This window comes from Prunus avium, chromosome 1, assembly GCF_965620075.1.
Source record: "Prunus avium chromosome 1, drPruAviu1.hap1.1, whole genome shotgun sequence".
Lineage (NCBI taxonomy): Eukaryota > Viridiplantae > Streptophyta > Magnoliopsida > Rosales > Rosaceae > Prunus > Prunus avium.
Genome location: NC_142284.1, coordinates 20065014 through 20079580, shown reverse-complemented (window position 1 = coordinate 20079580; position 14567 = coordinate 20065014). Strand labels below are relative to the sequence as shown.

The following is a 14567-nucleotide window of genomic DNA, read 5'->3' as shown; positions in this document are numbered from 1 at the left end:
TTAATGGTGTAGTTTGCAATCCCATCAATTTAATGCACCAACAAAATACCCAATATATGAACCTTCGTATATATAACTGCAACATAGGTAGCTTAATTAACGGGAAAGGTCAACATTCATATCAGTCTGACTCAAAGGCAAAGGCAAACATTCATATCAGTCTTACTCAAAGGCAAGCATTCTCCACATTCATATCAGTACTTCATATCAGTCTTACTCAAACGCAAACATTCTCCACTAAAGCTAACCATATTGTCGTTTACAACTTCAGACAGAATCTACGTTTATTTGTTTTGTTGCAGTCGGCAGCTGTGAATTGTAGTACTTCAATACTTCAATACTTGAAGATGTCGGATGTACGGCCTCCAAACGAGCAAGTGAGTTACCCGGGGGACATGACGTGGCATGTGCCATTCCCATCTCCACCGCTGACTCCCAATGATGATCCCACTTCATCTGGAAGTGAGGCCGACAGCACTGATCCCCTTGACAAAATCTGTGCCGTGAATCAGGAGCTCCAATATTTCTCTAAGGCAACAGATTGGTGGGAGACCAAATGTGATCTTGATGGCCAAGTGATGGGAAACTTGGCCAACAAGTTGAACAAAGCATTTGCTGGAGAAGTGAAGCAAACTCTAAAAGCAAAAAGTCGGAGCAAAAAGTTAGAGTCGTTGAAGTTGAAATTGGAACAGCGAAAGAAAGATGCCGTCGAAAAATTCACAAAATCTGAAGAATATAACCATGAAATGGTTGAATGTTTCAACAACGGCTTCGAAATGTTCCGAGATTATGCTTCGGTCATCTCACCAAACTACAATTGGAGTGAAATTGATGTAGCTGGTGTGTGGGATGTGCTGAATATGGGTGCTGAGGGAATGCCTCATCATAGTCTCGTCCGTGCAGCGAGGACAAAGAACAAAGACATGGATCTTTTGATGGACCTGTAGTAAGGGTGAGTGGTGCTCTATCTCCCTGACCCGAGTACATGGATCTTTTGTTGCCTTCGTTTTCCCTTCGCGGGATAGTATTGTTAAGGTTCGGGGGCGATTTGTTTTGCATCTGTGAAATGTACTGTAATGGATGTGTGTGTATTGTATGTACATTTACTTAATATTGCTGTTATATTGCGTGTATATTGCTTAATATTGACTTTGTATTGTATATATAGTGATGAATATTGCCACTTATTGGATGTATAGTGTTAAACTATTGCTACCGTATCATCCATATATTGCTCCCGTATTGGCTCTATAGTAGATGTAAATTGGTCTGATATTGCTATTATATCGTATGTGAATGGCATTTGGTCTAATAACACTCCACTTCGTTCAAAGTAATCCTGATTTCAAATATCACGGACACGACAATTGTTATCCATCCTTATATTTCCCAAGTTTCCTTTTGTTCTATTTCCAGTTTTCCAATATTTCAATGTTCCTATTTTCCCATTATGTAATGAAAAAAAGTTGCCTGCTTTGGCTAATTGAGAAAGTAATTAATATTGTCCAATATGGTAATTGTCTTTTTTCCCATTTCCACAATTTCAATTCGTTTCCAATTTTCCTTTTTTCCATGTGTCCCTGTTTCCTATTTCCATTTATCCAATTTTCAGTTTTTGTCCAATTATCCAATTGTTCTATTAACCAATTTTCTTTTTTCCAATTGCCCTATTTTCTAAGTTTCCTTTTTTTCCTATTTCCAATTTTCCAAATTTCCAATTTGCTAACTTTCCTTTTGTTCTATTTCCTATTTCCTATTTCCTTTTTCCAATTTTCCAATTTTCCTTTTTTCCAATTTTCATGTTTTCAGAGTTTCCTTTTTTTCCTTTTTCCAATTATCCAAGTTGCCTTTTGTTCAATTTCCAATTTCCACTATTCCAATTACCCAATTTTCCAATTTCCTATTTTCCTATTTTCCAAGTGTCCTTTTATCCTTTTTCCAATTTTCTTTTATCCTATTTCCTACTTTCCTCTTTCCAATTTTCCAATTTTCCAAGTTTCCATTTTTTGGTTTTTCCGATTTTCCAATTTTCCAATTTTCATTTTCTTCTATATTTCCAATTTTTGAATTTTCCACGTTTCCTTATTTCCCATTTTCCAAGTTTGCAGTTTTGCAATTTTGCAATTTTGCAATTTTATTTTCTGAAATTCCCAATAAATGCTTAGTTACATAGTCCTATTTTGGGTTGAAATCCACAAATTCCAATTTCCCATTAAGGTTTGGTTTTTTCGTTTGTAAGCCAAATGTATTGTTGTTAATGTAATGCTCTACTGCTGTAAATTACAGCCAAGGAGTTAATGGTGTAGTTTGCAATCCCATCAATTTAATGCACCAACTAAATACCGAAGTACATGGATCTTTTTGTTGCCTTCGTTTTCCCTTCGCGGGATAGTATTGTTAAAGCTTCGGTGGCGATTTGTTTTGCATGTGTAAAATGTAGTCTGTAATGGATGTGTATGTATCGTATGTAGAATCACTTCATATTGCTGTTATATTGCATGTATATTGCTTAATATTGCCTTTGTATTGTATTTCTAGTGTTTGCATATTGCCACCCTATTAGATGTATATTGTCATACTATTGCTAGCGTATTATCCTTATATTGCCCTCATATTGTGTCTATAGTGTATGTATATTGGCCTCATATTGCTTTTATATCGTATGTCAATGGCATTTGCTCAAATAAGTCTCCACTTCGTTCAAAACCAGGATGATTTTTGGCATGCTTGGGCCAAATACAACAGAAAAAAAAATCCATTCAAGCTTCTACAATGGAACGCACAATAACCGTTTTACATGTCCTTCCAAGACCAGTGTGAAGTATCCTCGGATGGTACCGTAGAACTCTAGGTCCATCCGGAATTTGATAGAAGAAAACTTATTCAGAATCTTTCATATTTGTAACCACTTTGCTTGTTCTCGGAGGAAGAAACAAAAATAATCATAATAATAAACGGTGTGATTTCAATTATTTCAAAAGATATCAATACGGTTTGTTTGACATTATAAGGGCATGTCTCACACAATTAAGCCCACAAAATAAAGTAAACATGCTATAAGCTCCACAGTAATATTTACTTCATCTCTATAATCAGAATAATGGGGGCAAAAAAGCACGGAGAAATACGTGAAATGAAAAACAACTCGGCAGTGACTGTGAGATTGTGTACATAAAACTTGGAACAACGTAACCAATTAAAGCTAAGGCATCTCATACGTATGCCTACAGAAAATAACAGTGTATGGTCATCTTCTTTAGAATATTGCAATCAACACTTGGTTGAGACCGACCTGCAAAAACAACTGGGTTAAGTACAGAGATAGAGTTTATGAATGGCAGTTCCAGAATTAAGACCTATGTTGATTTGTAACTCCCACCGAGTCAGTTCATAGTGCCAAATGCAGCTATCTGGCACAAAGATATGACAAGCCAAATGATCCCAAGAAAAAAAGCAAACTAAACAAGAAAAGAGAGGCATGCCAGAAATGGGAACCTGAGCAGAAAGCATCACATAAGCATAGAAGCAGATTTTCTCCATTACAATGTTCAAGAATGATGTAAATACTAGATAAAAGAGTTCTTATTCAAACCTCAGCAGGTTTCTCGGTTTCATTCCTGGACCTTCAATATCGTCTTGCACAATAGCATCATTTGACTTTGTCAAACTTCCAGACAAAGACTCCGCAATTTCTTTTAGACCCTGCAACAAAATGGCATGACTTAAATACAGAAGGAAACTAATCCAATATGCAAGATGAAAGACGAGTGATTGGTACCTGCTCCAGCTAAGATCAGCAAACACAGTATGAGGTTCCAAATTCCAATAACAACATAATGCTAAGCAGAAAAGTAGAATTGCTGCCGACATTATTTAAAACGAACTAAGTCAAAACTAAATTGAGAAATCTTAAGAAAGCTGTATGCTTCAGTAAGTCCACTAACAGATTCCCAGTGCAGGAAATGAAATTTACCTATATCACATACATTGCAAACAAAACCACAGACACAAAATGTGAACAATGGCTACAAAAGCATCCATAAAGAGCAACAATATTTATATATGGAGGTGTACAAAATAGGTAACCTTCAAAATCGAAACAGTGTGTGTGCCATGTAAGGCAATTAGCCACTGCTTCTAGACTGTACAATATTACACCTCACAATATACAGCAGGGCCAAAGACCCGAGTTGCTACACATAATAACTAAACCTAGTAGCTCTAGCAAAAAGGCAGGAATTTCCAGCAAAGCATCCACGTCTGCATCTTCATATAAACGAGTTCCTGACATAATTAATGAGCACAGTGAATTCCCAAGTCCTAAGTCCACACTCAACTAAATTCACAGACATGAAGACATATACCTCATACATATGCCTCCCCCCTTAAACCCTCTATTGCAAGCTTCAGTCTGTAATATTTGGTCTTCAAAGGGTCAATTGTATGCAACGAAATCCCAGCACTGAGATGCTCCAAGAATTTTACGGTCATGATTCCGCAAGACGCACTGTCAAGCCAATAAGTTGGGAAATTAGAACTGCATTTATGTAAAATAGTTTCTAAACTCCACTAAATTCACAAACCTTACCCATCTCGTTGTTGTGGCACATCTCCAATGGTGCAAACTGAGAATGGCGTAAAGCTTGACATCTGCAGCCCCCTTTGCTTAACCTCTTCAAGCTCAGAAGCTTCATAAAAGTGCATATTGTACAGCACTTGTGGCAGCGTCTCGGCAATAGGGCGAAGCAGTCCAACCAGGTTCTTTGTGGCGGTAAAATCAGAGTACGAGTCATACACAGTTGCAGTATGATTGACGAAATCAAGTTCGATTGCAACCCAGTGGGACAATTTCAGATTATATGGAAAATAGACCTTCCTAACTTTTGTCCAAGCTTGGCCATACCCGTGTTGCCACGTACCGCGCACATAGTGATGTATATTGTTCAGCTTGCTGGGTGTAAGGTCACTGATGTTTGAAGCAGCTGCCTTCTTCGCTCCACGTGTCTTGCCAGTCGCTTTGACCGGCTCTAGAAATTGCTGCACACATTGAAATGAAGCCATATTACATAATGACAACCAAAAGCAAATGAAGCAGTGAATGTTAAATGGTAACATGTTTACCTGCAAGCAACAATCTGCCGTTGTCCACTGAGTTCCAAATACCAACGGATGCGCGAGTTGCCTTTTCCGGATGAGAAAGGTTGCCATGTCCAAGTGCTGAAAGTTCACGTATATAATATCAGCACAATTTCATACAACTGTACACTTAATAAAGGTTAGAAAATAATTGAAGTATCGTAATAAAGTAGAGAATTGTGTATTCTTACCCTTGAGCTAATCCATTCCGTATCATCGATCAGTTTGTAGAAAAAATCAGCGCCCACCGAACATGATTCCAGCTGCACCTCCGCACTACAAGAGGCAAAAACGTAAATTCCCGATCAGAACTTAGGTGGTAACAGTTTTCACAACATATATAAAATTATATTTTCCCATTTAAAATAACAGTTTTCAGAACTTAGGCAAAAACGTAAATTCCCATTTAAAATCGTTTATATTGTAAAATAATAGTCGTATACATGCTGTCAAATTATACTATAAGCACATTGGGCCGTGAGCAATCAATAACGTGGCCGTCATGCGGAGGCCCTACAGGCATAAGTTGAAATCCGGCTACAGTCCGGCTACAATGAGGGAGTTATATATGGCCCTTACGTCAGACAAATATAGAATTGACTTATATGTAGCAATTAGGTGAGACAAATATAGAATTCTTGCTAAGTAGGAAGCTACTTCACTGGGGAGTGGAATAATTTTGCCTCAATTGTAACAAAACTTTCAAATTCTATATATACATATGAAGAAACATGATAAAACAGGAAACAAAAAACTTGTTAGATTTTATCTCCATGTTTTAGTGGCCAATCATCTTGACTTTATTTGTCTCCATTTTTGTCCCCTTGAGCACCAATTGAGAATTCTTAGGTAAACTACTTATCTCTATTTGTTTCTCCACTTGAAATTGTAACGACAACCAAGCAATTGTATTTGTCTTCTATTTCAACTCTGTTTTTCTTCACTTCAAATGTGACCATAAGTTCAATTATTTGTTCGAGTAATAATTTGTTTTAGATTAAGAAACTCTTTGAACACATAACCATAATCCAAGAGGTAACTGCCATATACACTTTAAACACATCCTCGACTGCATTAATATTTTTTGTTATGAATACAAACGTTTTATTGATAATCAAGACGAAAAAACATCGATTAAACAATGAAAAGGAAAACTCCAGAACAACTAAAGAAAATCTAGGCAACTATGACTGAAGATAAAACACTGAGGAAAGACACTAGCAGAGTCGAGGAACATGAGGAACATAACATGGAGGAGAAGACCAGATGCCATGGGCGGAAGGAGCCGCTATTACAACCCCTTTTAAATCTCTGTTATTGTCTTCTTTTGAGTCTAAATGTTATAATAATAAACTACAATTCAAAATTTCTTACTACCTATATTTAACAAAATACATTTAACAGCAGCAGTCAATATTTTTTTGCTTTAACAAAGTCTGAATTTTGTTCATCACAAATATACACATGTATATTAAAGCGAACTTGGTAATTCTCTCATTTCTATATCAGCACATACTAGCATAACATGCAGATTGGATTTTGAAGGTAAAGAATCCTAACCTGATCTCGTTTTTCCAGCCAATGCAAAACTCCATTACTGCCTGCACATCTTCAATGGGAAGGGGTTTTGATGGATCAAAACATGGCGGGGTTTCAGTCGCATCCGACACACTCATCGTCCTCTTCTTCCTCAACGGATCAGTAAATGGACTACACAAAGTGTGGGACGGACGCTTCTGTCTACAGCCTTTACCTTTCTCTTCTTTTGTTTCAACACTTTTAGACCCTTCTCCATCACCAGCCATACTCACTTTCGGTATACTTGGAGGATTGATCGGACCTCCCGATGCCATACTATCACTTATTTTCCAATCTTCTAACAAAAACATCAGTCTTTTGCAGATTTCGTCACACCCGGCCACATCTTCCGGGGTAGGCAGCTTCTCGACTTGTGCATGCTCAGCTGCTTCATGTACTTCTAAGTGAGGAACGGAAGTGACAATTTCTGGCTCTTCGACTAGCAAGGCTGCGGATGGTTCGGCTCCATCACCGGGGCTTTTTGTTTCCATTGCTGCCGGTTCTATATGCGGACTACCATAGTCATGTAATGGTCCTTCATTCATATGAGGACTACGGAGGTCCTCATGTCCTTCCCCACCCTCATTCAACCCACTATTTATTTTTTTCAGCTTCTCTATCTCCCCCTTGAAATAATGTTCCATGGAAGCTAGGGTCTTGCCAAAATCCTCCACTGACTGTTTATATTTTGCAGACTCTGTTTCACGTTTCAAGGACTCCGTCCGTACAATTTCTTCCAACTGATGCACTCTCTTGCGAAGTCCTCGATTCGAAGCGGCTAAATTGGCCAATTCATCCTTTGTCCTTTCAAAGTCACGCTTCAAAGTGCGTAAATGAGTGGACGCGACTTTACCCTGCATTAAGTTATAATGCAAATGTTACAATATTTCGAAAATATTTCCCATCAACAGCAGTTTTTTTCCTATGGTATTATGACGTATATATTGAAAAAAAAGTAATGCTTGCCTTAGAAGACGATGGAAGGCTAGCAATTTCAGCAATGTCCTCATCTTTTTCTTGCACAGAGGCAGAAGTGCTGGTTTTTGGTTCTTCGTCATCGCCAATCAACTGAACAACTTCTTCAGTGTCATCAACATCGTCACCCCAACTCCAATACGGATGCTGCTTCTCAATTACAGATGGGCGGAGAGGTTGCACATCAACCTGCAATTTACAGAGACAAAAAACATATTATTAAACCTATAATTTGAATCAGAAGCATAACATTAGTATTATTAACAGAACTAACCTCTGCATTTTCAAATACTTGGCTCATTACTTCGTGAAAACGAGGCAAACTATTGATTCTCCATTGTAGTATACGAGGGACCTGGTTATTCTGTTCGCGCACAACGATATGCAATGCAGCGAATGCTGGAAACACCTCAGAAGTCCATATCTGTTTTCAAGAAAAATATATCAATCACTGTAAACAAAGTAAATGGAACTTATACATAAACGGATATTTCCTCACCTGAAGTGCAAAGCTAAATCCTTTTATGTGGTACTCCCTTGGTCTACCACTTGCCATTGTCTTGGATTGCTTTGCTGATTTTTTGGTTTTTAAGGCTTTCTGGGGCACTTTGACTCTCTGGTACTCTGCGCACAGTGCCCTCAACAATGACGAATTTGTCTTGGCATATGACACAGCACCCCACGGATACTTCTGGAAGTCTTCAACATCTTCGGCCAATTTCAAGTAGCGCATGTCAATGTTGACATGCTTTTCACTGCCCAACAGCACAAACACAGCGAAATATAAATGCCCAAACTTGAAGACGTCCTCCTCATCACTGCAGTCGATGAAGGCTTGTTCGAGTTCGGAAAGGCTGACCGTTTTATTGTTGCAGAAATATTTCTTCTTCAATGAGCAGTTGTCATTAGTTGCAGTCGGAATGAAGGGAAGCTTTCCAAACTGCAGCCCTGTGATGACGCAAAACTGCTGCGCTGTGAACTGTATGACCTTGTTGCCAACGATGAATTTGATCCCGTTGACTTGAGAAACTGTCCTCGGGTCTGCCTTTCTCAACAACAAGCCATGGATAATTTGTGTTGTCCACTTCAGGTCCTCAATTACTAACAAATGGCCAAAACAACTGTCCTTGAACAGTTGAAATTTGACTTAGATATGTCTAGAAAGAGAGAAATTAACCTCACTATCGGTGCTGAAAAGATAGACAACATGTTAAACTCAGGGAAACCTTATGGTGACAAGTCAGGTCTAGGATTCACCTCTGAAACAGTCAAGATGAGTGACAAAGTGAAATTTGTAAAGGCTGTGGATTCTGTGCAGATAATGGATGAGTCCAAAATCTCCATGGATCAATACAAGTCAGTCTCTGCACAAAACTTCAGTTCGCAGGGTCAATCCGTCTCTAAGCAGTACCAATCCACAAAAGTCAAAACACCTACAGTTTTTCCCTCTGGATCAGATTCCTCTAAGAGAAATTCCTTCATCCCGGTGTGCCACTTCTGTAACAAAAAGGGGCACATTCGACCTAACTGCTTTATACTAAGAAAGAATCATCTTGCCTTAGAAAATCAAGTCCAAAGTCTCTTAAAGGAAGTAGCCATCATCTCAAATCGTCTAAAACCTCTTCACAGGATTAGTCCTCCAACCAAGAGGATATGGGTGAACAAAAATGAAACCTGTCTAGTTGTCCTAAATGCCTTATCTGTTCAAAACTCTAATCTTTGGTATTTTGATAGTGGTTGCTCTAGACACATGACTGGTGATAAGAGTTACTTCTGTGAATTCTCTCCCATATCCAACCTTGGTAGTGTCACTTTTGGTGATGGTAGTAAGTCTAAAATCCTAGGTAAGGGAAACATATCTGCTCCAGGGATTGATAAACTTGAGAATGTCTTGCTTGTTGAAAATCTAAAGTCAAATCTAATAAGCATAAGTCAACTCTGCGACCAAGACACTTGTGATGTTCGTTTCACTAGAGAAAGGTGTACTGTCTCAAATAACGAAGGAAAAACTATCCTGACTGGCTTAAGATCGAGTGATAACTGCTACTGTGTGGAGACTAATCTGTTTCTCAAAAATGTTGCGTGTAACCTCTCAATTGACAACTCTATGTCATTGTGGCATCAAAGACTAGGCCATGTCAATCTCAAGGACCTTGAGATTCTGTCTAAAAAGGAAATAGTGAGGGGTATTCCTAAGTTTGTTAGTTCCTCAAGATTCGTGTGTAGTGGGTGCCAACTAGGAAAACAAACTAAGTCTGGTCATGGAATTGTTAACTCCATGACTACCACCAAACTCCTGGAACTCGTTCACATTGACTTAGTTGGACCTATTCAAACCATCAGCCTAGGAGGAAAGAAGTACATCCTGGTAATTGTTGATGATTTCTCTAGATTTACTTGGGTAGCTTTTCTAAAAGATAAAGGAGAAACCTTTGTTCACTTTAAATCTATCATGAATAAAATGCAAAATGAAAAGGGTAGAAAAGTGAAACTCCTGTCTAGAATTAGGAGTGATCATGGAACTGAGTTTGATAACTCATCTTTCATTGAGTACTGTGATGAGTTAGGAATTAGGCATGAATTCTCCTCTCCTATCACACCTCAACAAAATGGTGTAGTTGAAAGGAAGAATAGGGTCTTAATTGAGATGGCCAGGGTAATGCTCTCCAGTAAGGAACTGCCCAAACACTTTTGGGCTGAGGCAATCAACACTGCCTGTTATGTAATAAATAGAGTTTATCTCAGGCCAACGTCCAGCAAAACTCCATATGAGCTATGGAATGATAAGAAACCTAACCTAAAGTACTTTAGAGTCTTTGGCAGTGTTTGTTACATCTTGAGAGATAGGGAGCATCTAGCAAAATTTGATTCCAAGAGTGATGAAGGTATCTTCCTTGGTTACTCGACCAATAGCAGAGCTTATAGAGTCTTCAACAATCGAACAAAGACTATGATGGAGTCTAGTAATGTTGTTATAAATGACTCCTTGAAAAATTCGATACCTTGCTGTGATGATGTTAACTTGTTTGAAATGGAAAAGGAAAACCCCGTGTCAGTTGTCACTGAACCACCTCCTCCTAAACCTACTGAGCCTATATCCCGTGAGGTTGTTCACACAGAACCTGTGGCACCTAGTCCTGCTCCTTGGGTCGGTAGGAATCATCCTAGTGATGTCGTCTTAGGAGATCCCACTGCTGGAGTTAAAACAAGAAAACAATTAGTTGAGGAAATCAGTCATGTGTGTTTTATGTCCCAAGTCGAACCAAAGAACATTAAGGAAGCTCTCTCCCTTGATGATTGGGTAATTGCCATGCAAGAGGAACTGAATCAATTCAAAAGGAATGATGTGTGGGATTTAGTCAAAAGGTCAAAAGAGAAAAACGTTATAGGAACTAAATGGCTGTTCAAAAATAAGTCAAATGATGAAGGAAAAGTTGTGAGAAACAAGGCTAGGCTTGTTGCTCAGGGCTACTCTCAAGTCGAGGGTATAGATTTTGACGAGACCTATGCTCTTGTTGCTAGACTAGAATCCATTAGACTTCTGCTTGCTGTTTCCTGTTACATGAATTTCAAATTGTTTCAAATGGATGTCAAAACAGCTTTTTTAAATGGAATTATTAATGAAGAAGTTTATGTTGAACAGCCAAAGGGATTTGAAGATTTGGACTATCCCGATCATGTCTACAAATTGAAAAAGGCTCTCTATGGCCTTAAACAAGCCCCTAGAGCGTGGTATGAAAGACTGTCTACTTTTCTCTTGGCAGAAGGTTTTATTAGAGGTTCTGCAGATAAAACCTTATTTGTTAAAACTTGCAACTCAGAAAGAATCATTGCTCAAGTCTATGTTGATGACATTGTTTTTGGAGCCACTTCCGAAGCTTTAGTAAATAACTTTACCAAACTGATGGAAAGTGAATTTGAAATGTCTATGGTTGGTGAACTCACCTACTTTCTTGGTCTTCAAGTAAAACAATGCGTTGATGGTATCTTTATCTGTCAATCCAAGTATGCCAAAGATCTTGTGAAAAAATTTCACTTGGATAATGCCAAGAACGCTAGAACTCCCATGTGTAGCAAAGCCAAAATCAGTGCAGACTCTAATGGTGAGTCTGTTGATCAAAAAACGTATAGGAGTATGATAGGAAGCTTGCTTTACCTAACTGCCAGTAGACCAGACATTGCCTTTAATGTAGGACTTTGTGCTAGATTTCAAGCCAATCCTAAAGAATCCCATCACAAGGCTGTGAAAAGGATTATCAAGTATGTAAACTCTACCATCAATCATGGTCTTTGGTATTCTAGGCAGTCCAACACTTCCCTTATAGGCTACTGTGATTCCGATTATGCTGGGTGTGTTGATGATCGAAAAAGCACCTCTGGTGGGTGTTTCTTTGTAGGACAGAACCTTGTCTCTTGGTTAAGTAAAAAACAAACCAGTGTTGCTCTTTCCTCCACTGAATCCGAATATATTGCTGCAGGAAACTGTTGTACTCAATTAATGTGGATGAAACAAATGCTAAGAGACTACGGTATTTTTGAGAACACCTTTCTTGTGTACTGTGATAATGTGTCTGCCATGTGTCTTGCCAAAAATCCCATACAACATACAAGAACAAAACACATTGACATCAGACACCATTTCATCAGGGATCTTGTAGAAGATGGTATTTTGAAACTAACTTACTGTCCTACTGAGCATCAACTTGCAGATCTTTTAACCAAGCCTCTTGATTCTCCAAGATTTGAGTTCCTACGAAAATCTATAGGTATTGGACCACAGGATTAAAACTGCACTTTTTTTTATGCTTCTTCTCTTCGCTTCTTCCTACGTCCCTTTCTTTCACTTATCCCTATATTCTCTCTTTTTTATTGTTAAATTAAAATTTTTTTTATAATTTTTAAAATTAAAAAAAAAAAAAAAGTTTTTTTTAATTTCAAAACAAAAAACAAATGGGGTGCAGTTCTGGTCCTTATTCCTTATCTAAACTCTGTGTTTCGTAGAGTTTCCTTTGGGCTTCATATCAAAAGTTCGGTCCTGGCTATTCTTGGTTTAATACATTACAAATTGTATTAATACTTTCTTCAGGACTGACACATTCCCTCTCCTTTTTATTGTTTTCTCTCTCTCTTGTTTTTTATTATTCTGAGCTCTGTTTTTTTTACGTGCTGTCACTCGTTGCTTGCGTTTTTTATTATTATTCTGCTGTGTGTTTCCTTACTTGTGTCAGTTTGGTGTTCCCTAGGTCACGCACTCTCTCTCTCTTTTCAGGCGTGTTTCTTTTTTTTCTTTTTTTTGTTTTCTGTTCTTTGGTTTCTTCACCTTAGTTCTCTCCGCCTCTTCTCACGCACTCTCTCTCTCCTCTTCGCTTCTCTCTTCTCACTTTTCTTCTCTCTGCTTTAATGGAAGAAACTGCTTCTGGCCCCTCTCACGTCACACACTCGGCTCCCTCAGGCTCTCAAGAGCCTCCTCCCGCTGGTCTATCCGCTCATCCTTCTGCTCCGAGCGATCCTCCCTCTCTGATCGTTAACAGGTTCTCTTCTCCCTCTGTGCAAACTCGTTTCGACTCTGTCACTATTTTTCGAAAAATTCTGTCTGAATGTGTGTTTGTTCTCCGCTCTATGCCTAAAGATTTTCTAGCTCTTATCCATAGGCTTTCTCTCAAACATCTGTGCACACACATTCAACAGTATAATGAACACATTGTGAAGGAATTCTATGCCAATATCTCATCTGACATCGACATCAATGATCAAGATCAATCCATTTCTGTCCTTTGTAGAGGGAAATATGTCTCTGTTAGTGTCAAAATCATAGATTCCTTCTTCAATTTACCTCACACCTCTGCTGCCCAATCTGTCTTGTTCTGGAACCAAGCTGAGTCCGTATCCCTTGAGCAAATCAATTCTGCTCTTTTCAAACCTGATAGTCCTGTCAAACCTAAAGGCTCCTTCACCATTGGCAATATGACCCCCTTGGGTAAATGTCTGTGTTATCTGCTAAAATCCAATGTCTTTGCTCCTACCAACAAATCCAGAATGCCGAGGGTGTCTCATGGTCTCCAGGGTGTTGTTCCCTCTTCAAAATCTGCCTCTCTTGTTTCCTCTGATCCTACCAACTCTGTTGAGGAAGACATTACTGATTCTGCCTCGGATGAGGACTTCATTAGCACACTTCTCAAATCTCACAAGCGAAAATCTACTGAAGATGCTCCCGGTGAATCTGGTCTTCCTTCCCCTGCTCCTGCTGCTTCTCCAATCATTCCTACGGTGAGGAAGCTTCCTGCCAGGAAGTGTCGGATCTCACACTAAGGGGGAGCTATGTGCACTCACTATGGGGGAGCTCTGTGCACCTGCTAAGTTGGAATTGCTGTCTCTGTTGTTTTGTTTTTGCGGTTCTAGGTTTCTCTGTGATCCCTTTGTCTTTTCTAAGACAAAAAGGGGGAGAATTTTGGAAACTGTTTCAATTCTGTGTTGTTGTTATTTTGTACAAGTACATCTTTATGTTAATCTTATTAAATGCTTCTATAAAATCTGTGTTACAACTTTCTGTTAATCTTATTAAATGCTTCTATAAAATCTGTGTTTCTGTTGAAGCTTTTAACTCCTCTTGTGAAGGTTGTGCAGGTACCTTGTCAAAATTCCTTCAGTTCAGTTTCTGTCTAGAATTGAATCTTATGGTTTTGTTTAAGAAAAGGCCAAAGGGGGAGATTGTAAGGATTGTATTTTTATGTTTGGCTCTTCTCTTGTAATTCCACAAAACCATTGTATTAATTCTTAGTTTCTAAGATAGTTTAGAGGTTAAGACTGAAATAGATTGAAGATCATCACAGTCATCACGTTGTTGCCAAAGGTAAAACTCATATGCATTTTCACTGGAT

The 14567-nt window shown here is 38.6% G+C and overlaps 2 protein-coding genes across 2 annotated transcripts; one reads left to right on the top strand and one right to left on the bottom strand.

Moving 5' to 3' along the window:
• The first annotated feature begins 347 nt into the window (after window positions 1-347).
• LOC148297514 (uncharacterized) lies at window positions 348-947 on the top strand. The gene has a single exon (XM_088254487.1). It carries the CDS (start codon window positions 348-350, stop codon window positions 945-947), a length of 600 nt encoding a protein of 199 aa, XP_088110613.1.
• Window positions 948-4211: 3264 nt separating this feature from the next.
• Window positions 4212-9171, bottom strand: LOC148297513 (uncharacterized). Its single transcript, XM_088247401.1, has 9 exons — window positions 9123-9171; window positions 8189-8835; window positions 7964-8113; window positions 7681-7878; window positions 6697-7568; window positions 5328-5412; window positions 5122-5217; window positions 4589-5037; window positions 4212-4507 (listed from the first exon to the last, which is right to left on the bottom strand). The coding sequence occupies exons 1-9, from the start codon at window positions 9169-9171 to the stop codon at window positions 4366-4368; spliced, it is 2688 nt and encodes an 895-aa protein (XP_088103527.1). The 3' UTR covers window positions 4212-4365.
• Window positions 9172-14567: the final 5396 nt, after the last annotated feature.

Bases quoted from the DNA above. Each gene is read 5' to 3' on its own strand.
- LOC148297514 (XM_088254487.1), top strand. From the start codon at position 348: ATGTCGGATGTACGGCCTCCAAACGAGCAAGTGAGTTACCCGGGGGAC.
- LOC148297513 (XM_088247401.1), bottom strand. From the start codon at position 9,171: ATGAAGGAATTTCTCTTAGAGGAATCTGATCCAGAGGGAAAAACTGTA. The intron at 8,836-9,122 runs GTGTTTTGACTT...GACATATCTAAG, and splicing joins TCCAGAGGGAAAAACTGTAG to TCAAATTTCAACTGTTCAAG. The intron at 5,218-5,327 runs GTAAGAATACAC...GTGAACTTTCAG, and splicing joins CGGAATGGATTAGCTCAAGG to CACTTGGACATGGCAACCTT.